At 36.4% G+C, this 13681-nt stretch overlaps 2 protein-coding genes across 2 annotated transcripts; one reads left to right on the plus strand and one right to left on the minus strand.

Moving 5' to 3' along the window:
* The first annotated feature begins 2997 nt into the window (after positions 1 to 2997).
* Positions 2998 to 8111, plus strand: LOC133334547 (protein ref(2)P-like). Its single transcript, XM_061542862.1, has 3 exons — positions 2998 to 3163; positions 6143 to 7876; positions 7931 to 8111. The coding sequence occupies exons 1-3, from the start codon at positions 2998 to 3000 to the stop codon at positions 8092 to 8094; spliced, it is 2064 nt and encodes a 687-aa protein (XP_061398846.1). The 3' UTR covers positions 8095 to 8111.
* Positions 8112 to 11760: 3649 nt separating this feature from the next.
* Positions 11761 to 12624, minus strand: LOC133334548 (uncharacterized). The gene is made up of 3 exons (XM_061542863.1): positions 12400 to 12624; positions 12140 to 12332; positions 11761 to 12068 (listed from the first exon to the last, which is right to left on the minus strand). Exons 1-3 carry the CDS (start codon positions 12622 to 12624, stop codon positions 11761 to 11763), a joined length of 726 nt encoding a protein of 241 aa, XP_061398847.1.
* Between the last annotated feature and the right edge of the window lie 1057 nt (positions 12625 to 13681).

Genomic DNA, 13681 nt, shown 5'->3' on the forward strand with positions numbered 1-13681 from the left:
AAACGATTATTATTAGTAAACAGTTTTCCAATAAGAGGTGGTTTTATGAATTACTCGGTATTTCGATAGCTGCCACTTTTATGGAAACTATGGAATTACTAAAAATTGTAAAAACTATAACATCTCTTATTGGAAAGTTCCCTATTTTTTATTAAATCGCGTGGAAAATGCACATTATCGGGCAATTAGGTAATTTCAGGTGTAAATAGGCGTAAATGAGCGGCTTTCTGCATGTCCCTGCTGTAAAACCATATTAATTACGTACCTTGCGTATGTTCAGTGTTATGAAAATGAAAAAATGTGTCATTTACAAGCAATGTGTATGTTCAGTGAATAATAGTGTATTTACAATGTAGATATGTATGTTCAGTGTTATGCAACGTCATTTACATGCAAAGTGTGTGTATTTACAATGTAGATATGTATGTTCAGTGTTATGCAACGTCATTTACATGCAAAGTGTGTGTTCAGTGATGAGAAACGGAAAGATTGTGCATTTACATTAAAATTGCACTGAAAACACTTAAGTTATTTTCTTTTTAATCTGATTTTGAAAATTTTGTTCGGCAATGAATTGTAAAATCGTATTGATTACATACATTGTGTATGTTCAGTGTAACGAAACATAACGATTGTGAATCTAGTTTTTCATTTACATGCAATGTGAATGTTCAGTGTAGCACAACGGAAGGTTTGTGTATTTATTACAATTGCACTGAACATACCTAATCAATTTTATTTTTAATTTGAATTTTTAGTGCATATTAGTATTTGCTTTCATCATCAACCTCAAAATATTCACATGAGATCCCATAAAGAATATATAATCTTGATGTAAATAAAATTCTATGCCGATTTATGCATGTTTGTCCGTCTGTTCAAATCACGATAGCAATATTTAAGATAGAGCTCTGAAATTTTGCACAGACATTGCTAGTACCCCTAGGATATTTGGTATTGCAAATGGGATATATCGGTCCACGTTTTCATGTTTCCATCCGATTTTCCATCCGATTTAGTTGTAATTTGGTATTTTGTGTTCTCGTTATATATCACATCTCCGTACCAAAAATTATTAATCTTAAGTTTCAGGGTAGCCTCCATATGACGGTACCCCCCAGTATTCGGTATTTTGGGGATTTCGGATACGTTTTCCAACGAACTTGGCTGTAATTTTGTATTTTGAATTCTCGTTGTGTAACAAATCTCACTACCAAAAATTATCAAAATTTGTCTATGTTTTGTGGTAGTCACCAAACTGCAGAATTCTCTATTATTTGATATTTTGGGGAGTTTGGGAATGTTTTTCAACCTACTCAGCTGTAATTTGGTATTTTGGATTGCTAATAGGCAGCATATCTTTCTACTGCTAATTATCAATATTTGCCGAAGTTTCCGAGTAATTTGGGGAGTATGGGCACGTTTGTCAACCTAATTGATTCTAATTTGATATTTTGGATTCTCATTGAGTAGAAAACATCTAAACCAAAAAATATTTTTACGGTTTTTGTCGCATTTTCCCACCAAAACGGTTCTAATTTGGTATTTCAGGGCTTTGGAGGCTGCTGAGAAAATTGGCATATATTTATCGCGTATATGCGACGTCCAATTTTACGTCTTTTTAATAGAATGCTTTTTCATTGTGCCTGCAGTGTCAAAAAATGTTTATTTTCTATTATGTATATTTTCTATTATTATATATATTTTTTATTATATATATCTTATTTTTTTAATTTTTCTATCAATTCATTTATTTATTGAAACTTGCGAGTTTTATAATGCTAGCTTTACTCCATAAAACTCTTTGTACATTAGAACTTTTTACTGGGTTAACCTACTTTATGAGGATTTATTTGACATATATGCAAAGGAAATGACAATTAAAACCCACTGGGTTAACGAAATCCGGATAAATGTAAACTTACTGTAAGCATATCAATATAAAGCAATGGGTATGTTCAGTGTACACAAACAACAGAGCAAGTCTCGGAGAGACATTAAACCAAAACTCATACGCACAGTCAGCCAGTCGGGCAGTGATCACCTATTTATGTTATATATATATATATATATATATATATATTAACGCAAGACAAATGTGTAAAAATGTACTTTATTATATATGATATTTATCTATCAATAAAGTAATTTTTTTTACATTTTCTTGCGTTAAAATGCTAGCATCACTCCATAAATATATCAATTACAAGCAATGGGTATGTTCAGTGTGGGGAAGAACACAACTTCTCCCAACTGTAAGCATGAATTTTCAAAATATTTGTTTTTAGCGGTTACTATAAACTTGCAATTTTTAAATACTAATATTCTTTTCATTTTTAATTTATTTTTATATAAGTTACATCTCATTTTGTATTAATTCAGTTAATTGTTTACATTTGCCATACGTTAAAATCATAGCATCACTCCATACCCATATCAATTGCAAACAATGCGTATGTTCAGTGTCGACATGAAAACAGAGACACACACTTCAAAACAAAACTCCAAGTCACCCAAGATAGTCGTCAGTCAACCAGTCGGCTAGTCATCACTTTAATTAAATCCAATCCAGTCCCAGAATTAAAAGTGATATTGCAAATTTTGAAGGAATTGTCCAGAACAAGCGAGAATTAAAGAGAGCGAAAACCCGGTGAAGTTATTTTTAAGAGAAATTGTGAAATAGTTTCCAATGCAAGAGTGAGTGAATGAGCAATAATTGCGTTGTTATTGTGTGGTGCGTATGTTTCGTGTCGAGCTGCTGTTGGGTCATATAAAAACAAAGGGCCATCCAACAAACTATACAGTACGAAAACAGAATCACAGCGTAAAGAAGTCGTCGGACAGCTAAAGTAAAACGCAATAAAAGTGTTGAAGAAAAAATTTAAAAATAGTTTACCAGAAATTAAAAAAAATCGCTTAAAACAAACCGGATAATTAGTTAATAATACCAAACCGAGCGACTTTGTTTCATAAGCCAATCTATCGACCAAAATCATCATGTCAACATTGCTGAAATTTTCCTACATTTTGCCCGATGGCAAAAAAATCAATGGTTATTTGAAAGATTCTTCGCCTAGCTTTACCAACATCCAAGAACGGATAGTTCAAACCCTGTTTGAAGAACGTAAAGAGGAACGTTGCGAAATACGTTACTATTGGATTGGTAAGTATTTGCAAAAAAAAAATATTTTTTAATATTGTAAAAGATATAATTATTTTTCTCCTGTATATCAGATGATGCAAAAAGAAGAACATGCAAATTTGTGATACATAGTATATTTTGCAATACGTGTTGTTGTTGTGAATGGCGGTGGTGGTGCAATTTTTACCGATTGCACTTTGATTTGTGTTCTGTGTAAGAGAAAACAGCCGTTATCATCATGCAATCGAAGAGAAGGCCTCTGTTTCTCTTATGCGTGTTGTAATTTGAAAAATGAATCATGATTAAGCAGCAAATGGGGAAAGAACGGTTTTTTGAATAATCGTCAGATTGGAAATTTGGAAGAAAAATTGAGGAGAATTTTCAATGAAATTTAGAAATTTATAGGTCAACAAATTGGTTTATATTTCAAAGTACCCCTATATCCGTAGTCCGATTTCACATTTTTGCTGCAAAAATAATGTCAAACGTATTCGATAACGCTGATATTCGGTATGTGACATTATATATTGTCCAATACTACATCTGTAAATATTTATTCAAATCGGTTCAGATTTACATATAGCTGCCACATGTACCAAAGGTTCGATTATACATTTTTGCTTCAAAAATAATGTAAATTGTAACCAATATCGCTGATATTCAGTATGTGATATTGCATATTGTCCAATATTACCTCTGTCAAATTTGGTTCAAATAGGTTCAGATATAGCTGCCACATGTACCAAACGACCGATTCTACATTTTTGCATAATAAAGACTGAAATATTCTTCCGATATCCATGATATTTGGAATGCTATAGTATGGTTACACCCCTGATAAATTTGGTTCAAATCGGTTCAGATTTACATATATCTCCCACACATATCCGACTTCAAATTTTACAATTTGTATGGAAAATTACTGAAATATGCAACCGATACCGTTGATATTTGCTAAGAGGCAATGTGTGAGGTCTTGCGATACCTCTTTTAAATTTGGTTCAAATCGGTTCAGATTTATATGTAGCTCCCATACATATCCGTCATCCGATTCCTCATTTTTGCAGCAAAAATACACTAATATACATCTAATGATGTTAATAGTCGGTACGTGAAATGGTATAGTATCCAATACTACCTCTATTGAATTTGGTTCAAATTGGTTTGAATTTACATATAGCTCCCACACATATTCGACTTCGAATTTTACAATTTGAATGGCAAAGTACTGAAATATCCTTCGGATATCGATCATATTTGCTAAGAGACATTGCATATAGTCCAGCAATACATCTGCCAAATTTTGTTCGAATCGGTTCAAATTTACATATGGCTGTCATATGTACCCAATGTCCGATTTCACGTTTGTGCCAACATTTTTTCTAATATTCATCGGATATTGACGAAATTTGGTATGATACATTATGTATAGCCTGTTAATATCCATGACAAATTTCATAACAATCGGTTCAAATTTGCAGAGATTTGCCACGTATATCCAAAGTCCGATTTCACAATTTTGTCGGAAAAATGATCTGAAAATGATGATATTTTACATGAGTCATTGTGTATATAAATACATACAAATATACAAATCGATCGAAATTTACACATATACCCAATGTCAGTATCTAAATTGTATTTGATATTGACCATATTTGGTATGAGACATTGTGTATATCCTAGCAACACCTCTATCAAATTTAATACATATCGCGTGAAATTTACATAGAGTTGCCACGGATATCCGACTTCAAATTTTACGATTTTGTCGGAAACCGGTTCTTATTTTTATCCAATAATGATGATATATGGTATGAGGCATTGTAGATAGCCTAGTAATATTCCTTACAAATTTCGCAGAAATCGGTTGACATTTTCGATAGTTCTAGTATACATCCGAACCCCGATTTGACGTTTTTGCCGGGAAAAGTTATATTACTCATGATAATAATCGGTATGGTAGTATTACCTATGCTATATTTCGTACAAATCGATTCATTTTCAGATATAGTTCTCACATATATCCGATCTCCGATTTCACGTTATTGCCGAAAAAAGGCTTTATAATTCATCCGATATTGACAATATTTGGTATGAGACGTTGTATATACCCTAGTAACATCTCTATAAAATTTCCTTCCAATCGGTTCAAATTTACATAGGGTTGTCAGCTATATCCGACATCCGATTTTAGGTTTTTAGCACAAAAAAGTCTCTAATAGACACCCGATACAGTTAATATTTGCCATGAGAAATTGTGTGTAGTCTAGTAATACCTCTATTAAATTTCATACCAATGGGTTCAGTTTAAGATAAAGCTCTTCCCTATATCCGAACTCCGATTTTCGATTTTTGAGGGAAAATAATATAATATTATTCTTCAGATATTGAAATCGATTCTGATATAGCTGCCACATATATCGGTCATCAAATGTTAAGGCCCTAACAAGATTCACCTATATAGTATATATTTGTTATGGTCACATATATAGAATCTGCAGGGCTCCTGAGTAGCCCATATATGTTTGTGTTTTGTATTGTTTTGTATTATGGCTCTTTATCATTGATTTTATTTATAATCATAGAAAAGATAACACAATTAGATTGACATACTCTGAGTCATCAAAACAATGATAAACATGCTTTGGGGGAGTACCATTCAAATACACAGGGCAACAATTAATTTACAAAATAATTTTTAAAAAATCCTTATCTTATGGTAGTCTTTGAAAATTCTTTAAAAAAAAGACTCTTAATTTGAGGCCTCCAAACGCCTTTTTTTAAAAAATCCACGGCTTTGTTAAGGCCTTCAAAACATATTTTTAATAGAATTTTGATACCTCGAATTCGATAAAATGAACTGCATTGATGTGGGAACAAAACTTCTATATTTTGGTCCAAAATTCAGAAACTCCTATTTTTTAAATTACCCCTTCAATTTTTATTATTTTTTATTTTTTTTTTCTTTCAAAAATTAATGTTTTTTTATTTTTCCAGATGAGGATGGTGATGAAATCGATATTGTCTCACAAGATAGCTTTAATATCTTTTGGGAGATTGGTGGACGCCGTCATTTATATGTGGCACCCAAAAATAATGCCAAACCAGCCGTGGTGACAAAGTCCCAGGAAGCCACAGCAACCACCACTAAGGCCACTCCTCCTACAGCTGAGACCACAAATCCTACAGCTAATGCTGCTGGTGCTCAATCTACTTCAGTACCACCCCAACCCGAAGTTACTTTTGATGTCAATCAAATTCATATGGGTGTCGAATGTGATTCATGCCTAATGGCACCCATTATCGGTTTTCGTTACAAGTGTATCCAATGTCCCAACTATGACTTGTGTCAACATTGTGAAGCCAAGCATGTCCACGGTGATCACATGATGATTCGTATGCCCAACAATAGTTGTCCATTTGTGGTGGATGCCTGGGTAACACCTGGTCTTGCTGGGTGTGGTCGTAAATTGGGTCGTAAACATCATCATCATGAAAAACGTTGGAAGAGTGCAGCAACAGCTGGATCACCAAGCTGTTCCTCGGCAGCTGCCGGTGCCACCGGTAATGGAGAAGGTGAAAAGACCAAAGAAAGTGGTCGTAAACATGGACGTCGCCATGCTCGTCACAATTTCCTATCTCATTTGTATGAAATGATGCATGATTTAGCTGAGGGAGGTGGAGCAGCAGCAGCTGCTGCAGCCGCCTCTGCTGGAGATTCGGCTTGTACACCAGAGACTTCTGATAATACTACAAAAATTCCAACTACTGAAAATGTGGATCATGAGGCCATTGCCAAGGCAGCTGCCGAAGCAGCAAATTTGGCAGCCCAAAAAGCCCATGAGACAGCTGTAAAATCGGCTGAAATTGCAGCCAAGGTTATACAGGAAACTACCATGGCTGGAACAGCCAAGGAGGCCAGTCCCTCCCCCTCTACCACTACTACATCGGTTGATAACGAAAAACCCACCACATCCAAATCGTCAACACCCAATAACAGTGCCCAAGCCACACCAACAATGTCAGCCACCCCCTCACTACAAGATTTTGTCCAATTGCTTGATCCCAAACTCTTGAAGGGTGGCATGGAAATTTTGAATAATTTCAATGATATGTTTGCCAAAATGCTTGATCCCATGGATGGGGCTGAGGGTGGTGATGCCACCGCTTGTCCATTTGCCGCCAATTTTCGTCGACCCTCAAATACATCTTCACAACACTCCAATACCAACTCGATGAATTCCTCAAAAACTACAACATCTTCAAAATCTGAAACTGAAGCCGCCGCCGCTGCAGAGCCAAGGAATACCAGCCAAGAGCAAGCCGCCGCCACTGATGGTCTCTTGGATATCAGTGATGTGGGTAGTGATAGTGAAAGTGATAGCGTTTCGGAGTCATTTATTAAATTGAATGCCCCCAACTCCAAGGAGGCAAGTCCTGAGGCAGCCCCAGCTGCAGCATCAATTCCTTCTGCTGGTCCCAGCTCAGCCACAACAACACCACCACAATCTTCTTTGAATAAATCCAATGTGATGGACTTTGCCCAAATTAGTGCCGATCTGAAGGCTCACATTGATAAAATGGAAACAGAAGAACGTAAGGAGGGAGCAGCCAACGAGGTACCAAAGGAATTGCGTGCTGTACCAGTTTTCAACAAGGAAACAGAAAAGGAAACTTCAGCAGCCACCAAAAAACCCGAAGAGAAGAGATCCGTACCTGTTTATCATCAGGGTAAGTTAATAGAAAAATTATTATTTTTTTTGAATATTTAAAATAATTCCCTTTTTTCCATTTTTTTAGATGAACTCATCAACAGCTCTGTTCACGCCATGATGGCAATGGGTTTCAGCAATGAGGGTGCCTGGCTGACACAATTATTGGAAAGTGTCAATGGCAATATACCCGAAGCATTGGATCTTATTTCGGCCTCTCAACGTATGGGCCGTTAAATGAAATACATAATTTGAATGGTGGGCTGGAATTGGGGTTTCCAATTCGCCCAAAAAAACTGAATTTTATTTTTAAAGAATAACTATTTTTCGTTTATGTATCTTATCTTAGTTTGTAGTGTTTGAAATATGAAATGACATTGGTCTTATTCCCTTATATATTATTTACTCTTCCAAGCCTATTTCTATATATGTATATCATAATCTAACAAAATATCTATGTGTAGTAATTAGTTGTTCAAAACAAATGTATAACTGTGTTATGGAAAGAAATTTCCTACCCCGAAAATCGACCCGGTATCATTTGGAGAATAAATTATTTAAACACAAACATTTGCACTATTGGAAATAATCTTTGGAGGACCATCCAACAACAAATGGGGAATCACATTGGAAGGAGAGGAATATTCACCCCTATTCTGTATGTCGTCGTCGACACGAATCGACGTCGAAGAGAGTCGTCTTTTGCAAATTGGTATTCCCTATGTCGTTGTCGACATTTATCGATAACTATTGAAAGATGTTTGGTATTCCGTAACAATGTGTGACGACGACGATGTCGAAGATTTCTTCGTCATAGTTTTTGTTGACGACTGAAGCGTTTGAACATTTTTTTTTTTAAATTTAAAAAAAAAAACATGACCGGACAAGAACTGGATACATCATTCTAGAATCTATTCAATACTTAATGCAAAATAAAGTGTAAATAAAGAAAAATATATGGGATCTATATATAAATCTAAACCGATTTTGACCAATGTCAATAGGACTCGTCTATGTGGAAATAAAATTTCATCCCAATTGGATGGATTTTTTCCAAATTTCATCCCGTTCGGATCATAATGGTGGCATGTAACTTGTTTAAAATAATACATGAATGGGAGGGACATGCATAAATCGACTGAAAAATAATTCTATGTACATACTATATACTAAAAAGTAACTATGGGTCTATCTCGTTTCTTTTTGGTCGTTGCAAACATATTTACCAAGACATAATGCCCTGTGCCACAGTGCGGTGAAGGATACAAACACATTTTTGCCCAAAAGTATGCAACAAAATTTTTGTTTTTATTGATATTATCGATAAATAGTCGACATCGTCGCATGAGTGTTACAGAATACCAAATAAGTGTCGAAGTGATGTCGATGTCGATGCGAAGTGATGTCGAAAGAGAAACGTCGTCGACAACGACGACGACATACGGAATAGGGGTGATTAAAAAGGCGTCGATTTCCTAAAGACTATTTTTTCGAGCTACCATCAAGGCGTGGATTTTTAACAAATATATTTTCGAACTCCCATCAAGGTGAGGATTTCCTAAGGAATTTTTTTTCAAGCTCCCATAAAGGCGTGGATTTTTAAAGAATATTTTTTTTGAACTCCCATCAAGGCGAGGATTTCCTAAGGAAATTTTTTTCAAGCTCCCATCAAGGTGTGGATTTTTAAAGAATATTTTTTCGAACTCCCATCAAGGCGAGGATTTCCTAAGGATTTTTTTTAAGCTCCCATTAAGGCGTGGATTTTTAAAGAATATTTTTGTTGAACTCCCATCAAGGCCAGGATTTCCTAAGGAATTTTTTTTTCAAGCTCCCATCAAGGCGTGGATTTTTAAAGAATATTTTTTCGAGCTTAGGTTTGTTTAGGAATGTACGGTTGTAACAACCGTCCACTCGGAGACTATGCCCATTGTGATCATCCTTTTTTACCTGCAAAGAAAAGAAAATAGAGAGTGGAAGAGCAAGGAGAAAAGAGAGCGAGAGAAGAAGAGCGGTAAAAAGGTTATTTAGCCATGTCAAATTTTGGGTCTATTTTAAAGAAGAGGTTTTACCATTTCATATCTTCCAAACTCATTAAAGTCTCTGTGAGAGGGAACATAGTCACTAATATGACTATTCCCCCTCAAGAGGTCACAACCTGGCGTTATGTTTAGGATGCTAGCATGACCATAGTTCAGCGATTTCAAGGTATCCGTTTCCCGGAGCCTCAGGGCACTCCTGGCCGCCTGGAACTTAATCAGAATGTCCAGTGGTTGGAGATCCAGAATTGCATTCAAGGCTGCCTGTGGTGTACTTCTTAACGCTCCGGTGATCAGATTTGAAGCCGATCGCTGTACTAAACTTAATTTTCTCAGCAGCATCTTTTTGTTGACCCCCTGCCACCAAACAAGGCAACCACAAGTAAGAATGGGTAGGACGATCGTCATATGCAGCCAGCGTATTATCTCGGGTCTTAATCCCCAGCTCTTACCTATGGAGTTCTTATAAGAGTAGAGTGCCAGCAGTCCTTTCTTAGAGTGTTTCTCCACATTTCTATTCCACGTTAGTTTACGGTCAAGGATGGTGCCAAGGTATTTTGCTTCTTCAGAAAGGTTCAGAGTCACTTCTCCCAGTGATGGCAGACGGAAACTTGGAATCTTACGTTTCCTAGTGAAGAGCACCAATTCTGTCTTAGTGGGGTTTACACCAAGACCTTTGGCGTATGCCCAGCTAGACAGGGTTGAAAGGGCACCCTCCAGGATGTCTGCAATTGTCATTAGAAACATACCCCCAACCATCAGCGGCTAGTAGAGAGTGGTTTTAGTCCAACTATGATCAGGATGGTGCAGCTGCCTCAATTCGTATTGGGCTCGAATTGACAGCGCGGTATGAAACACATGCCATGCATGGGACTTGGACCTCACGATACGCTGCATCTCTTTAACTGCCCTGCTAAACCCACACATTTGTCTCCGGAATCTCTTTGGACGCAGCCGTTACAGATTGCAACCTTCCTGAACCTGGAACCAGAATAATTTAAATAAAACAAACATGTAGACAGTTGCTACAACAACAACAACAACTTAATCGGCATAGGCTACAACCTTTATCCTGAAATGATTGAATTTCAGAAATATCTCATTTATCACCAGAAGCCGCAAAAGGGAAGATAGTACTCCTCCCTGTGGTGTGCCTCTGTTGACAGATTTCCTCACGGAACTCTCTCCTAAGCAGAATGAGTTGATAATTCTGCTTTCCAGCATTCTATCAATCCATTCCGTTAGGAGTGAGGGGATATCTGTGCTTACGAAAGCAGAATGGATGGTTTCTAGCTTCACATTGTTGAAAGCTCCCTCAATGTCGAGGAATTTTGCCAAAGTGTAGCCAGAGGACTCCATATTCTTCTCTATGCATCCAACAACCTCATGTAAGGCTGTATCCACTGATTTGCCTTTGATGTGTGCATGATGGGGGTTGCTAAGTTTAATTTGGTCAATAGCTTTCCTAATTTCTGAGTCTAGTAACCATTCTAAAGTCTTGAGTAGAAAGGAAGAGAGACTAATCGGTTTGGATTTTTAATGAATATTTTTCAGGGCTCCCATAGAGGTGGGAATTTTTTTAAAGAATATTTTTTAGGGCTCCCATAGAGGTGGGGATTTGTTAAAGAATAATTTTTAGGGCGCCAAAAGAGGCATGGATTTTTTAAAGCTTTTTTATTATAAAATTATAATTTATTTAAATACTATATTTTTATAATAACTTAATTTTATATCTCTAGAACAAAAAACAAACAAAACACATAGAAGGGGGTCCCACCGGGGGTGGGTTACAACAATTAACCTTAAAATCGTACAAATCACAGTTTTTCTTTTGATCGTCACATATATCTAAGTCATCCCGCTCACTTTAGATATTCACCTGCGGCATATAATTAACAAAAGTGCTGTGCATTTTTTGTGTAATCATCTTAAAGGGTCCAATAATCGATATGGCCATTATAACAAAGGTGACAAATTTAAATAGCCTCTTATGGGTAAAATTGCGTTGAAAGAACCCGGTGTCATAGCCAAAGATCTGAGCCAACATACCGGTGACAAATGTCAAAAGGCCCAAGGATGTGTGTAGGAGTTTCATGGCAATACGGCTAGAGGGTAAGATCAGGGTACAGAAACCGGCGATGAAATTTATGAAACAGAATATGCAGGCAGCCAAACCTGAGAGAGAGGGGAAGGGATGTTATTAGTTTATATTTAATCCGATTTTTTCTTCAATTATTCGATCTTACCAAATTTTGCATGACGTGACTTAAAATGGGTCTCTTTACCCCAGTATTTTTGCAATGTTCCAATGATACCCAAAAATCCACCCATAAATTGTAATAAGGCATGCAGCAGGGTCTTACTTTCCGCTGAATAGTCATCGAATAGAATATTGGCCCGATAACGGACCATTACACCCTCGGCCATTAGGAGAACAAACTGAAAATGGGGAGAAATGGAACAAATTAGAAATGAGTGGTTTTGGGTCCATCAAAGGTATACCTACCCCAAGTGTACAAAGATGGGCATGCAGGGCGGTCTTTTGAAATTCTAGTAGCCAACATTTATAGACCATATACGAGGTCAGTGTCACAATTAAAACGTGATTGAATAAATTCATGCCCACCGCCATCAGGGTGGGAAAACTTTGTATGGGCAGCGGGGTATAGCCATCAGCAGCATGAGTAATATTGAATTGACATTCCATGTGGGGTTGTTGCTGCTGCTGCATCAGGACATTTAAATTAAAAACTGAAAATGGAGAAAGAAAAAAATAATTTTTTTTAAAAAATATTTTTTAAGGCTCCCAAAAACGCGTGGATTTTTAAGAATATTTTTTAGAGCTACCATCAATGCGTGATTTTTTTTTTGAGGCTCCCATGGAAGTGGGGATTTTTTAAAGAATATTTTTTAGTACTCCTATGGAGGTGGGGATTTTTTAAAGAATATTTTTTAGGGCTCCCATCAAGAATATTTTTTAGGGCCCCAATGGAGGTGGGGACTTTTTTAAGAATATTTTTTAGGGCTCCCATGGAGGAGGGGATTTTTTAAAGATTATTTTTTAGGGTTTAGGGAGATGTGGATTTTTTAAATAATATTTTCAGGGCTCCAATGGAGGTGGGGGTTTTTTAAAGAATATTTTTTAGGGTCCCCAATGAAGGTGGGGACTTTTTAAATAATATTTTTAGGGCTCCCATGGAGGAGGGGATTTTTTAAAGAGTATTATTCAGGGCTCCTATGCAGGTGGGGCTCCCATCAAGGCGTGGATTTTTTAAAGAATATTTTTTAGGGCTCCCATCAAGGCGTGGATTTTTTAAAGAATATTTTTAGGGCTCCCGTTGAGGTGGGGATTTTTTAAAGAATATTTTTAGGGCTCCCGTTGAGGTGGGGATTTTTTAAAGAATATGTTTTAGGCCTCCTATGGAGGTGGGGATTTTTTAAAGATTATTTTTTTCGGGCTCATGGAAATACCCATATCACAATTTATGTTTGTTTTTGCACATACCTTCATTATTACACGACATGTTGTTGTTGTTTGTTACTGTAGTTATAAATTATTTTAATTATAGTTAATATGGTGTTGTTGTTTTTTTGGTAGTTTTTATTTTTTGTTATCACAGTTAAGTTTTTTTTTTGGTTAGATTTTGAGCCCCAATCGTCGAGTTCTACTCCACTCAGCCACTATAAAATTCGGATGCGAGCTAAATGAACCGCACGCGTCTGTTACCGTTTTGTGAATGTGGCGTTAGCCCCATGGAGCATTGAGAATAAACCCCCATAACGTTTGT

Source organism: Musca vetustissima, unplaced genomic scaffold (genome assembly GCF_032173495.1).
Source record: "Musca vetustissima isolate MV318-11 ecotype Yass unplaced genomic scaffold, APGP_CSIRO_Mvet_v1 utg37638, whole genome shotgun sequence".
In the NCBI taxonomy this organism is placed as follows: domain Eukaryota; kingdom Metazoa; phylum Arthropoda; class Insecta; order Diptera; family Muscidae; genus Musca; species Musca vetustissima.

What these genes read in the sequence shown, in the direction of transcription:
- LOC133334547 (XM_061542862.1), top strand. Translation starts at nt 2,998, where the DNA reads ATGTCAACATTGCTGAAATTTTCCTACATTTTGCCCGATGGCAAAAAA. An exon ending in AATACGTTACTATTGGATTG is followed by an intron (nt 3,164 to 6,142) that starts GTAAGTATTTGC and finishes TTATTTTTCCAG; the next exon opens with ATGAGGATGGTGATGAAATC. An exon ending in CGTACCTGTTTATCATCAGG is followed by an intron (nt 7,877 to 7,930) that starts GTAAGTTAATAG and finishes ATAATTCCCTTT; the next exon opens with TTTCCATTTTTTTAGATGAA.
- LOC133334548 (XM_061542863.1), bottom strand. Translation starts at nt 12,624, where the DNA reads ATGCAGCAGCAGCAACAACCCCACATGGAATGTCAATTCAATATTACT. An exon ending in CCCATCTTTGTACACTTGGG is followed by an intron (nt 12,333 to 12,399) that starts GTAGGTATACCT and finishes CCCCATTTTCAG; the next exon opens with TTTGTTCTCCTAATGGCCGA. An exon ending in GTCACGTCATGCAAAATTTG is followed by an intron (nt 12,069 to 12,139) that starts GTAAGATCGAAT and finishes CCTCTCTCTCAG; the next exon opens with GTTTGGCTGCCTGCATATTC.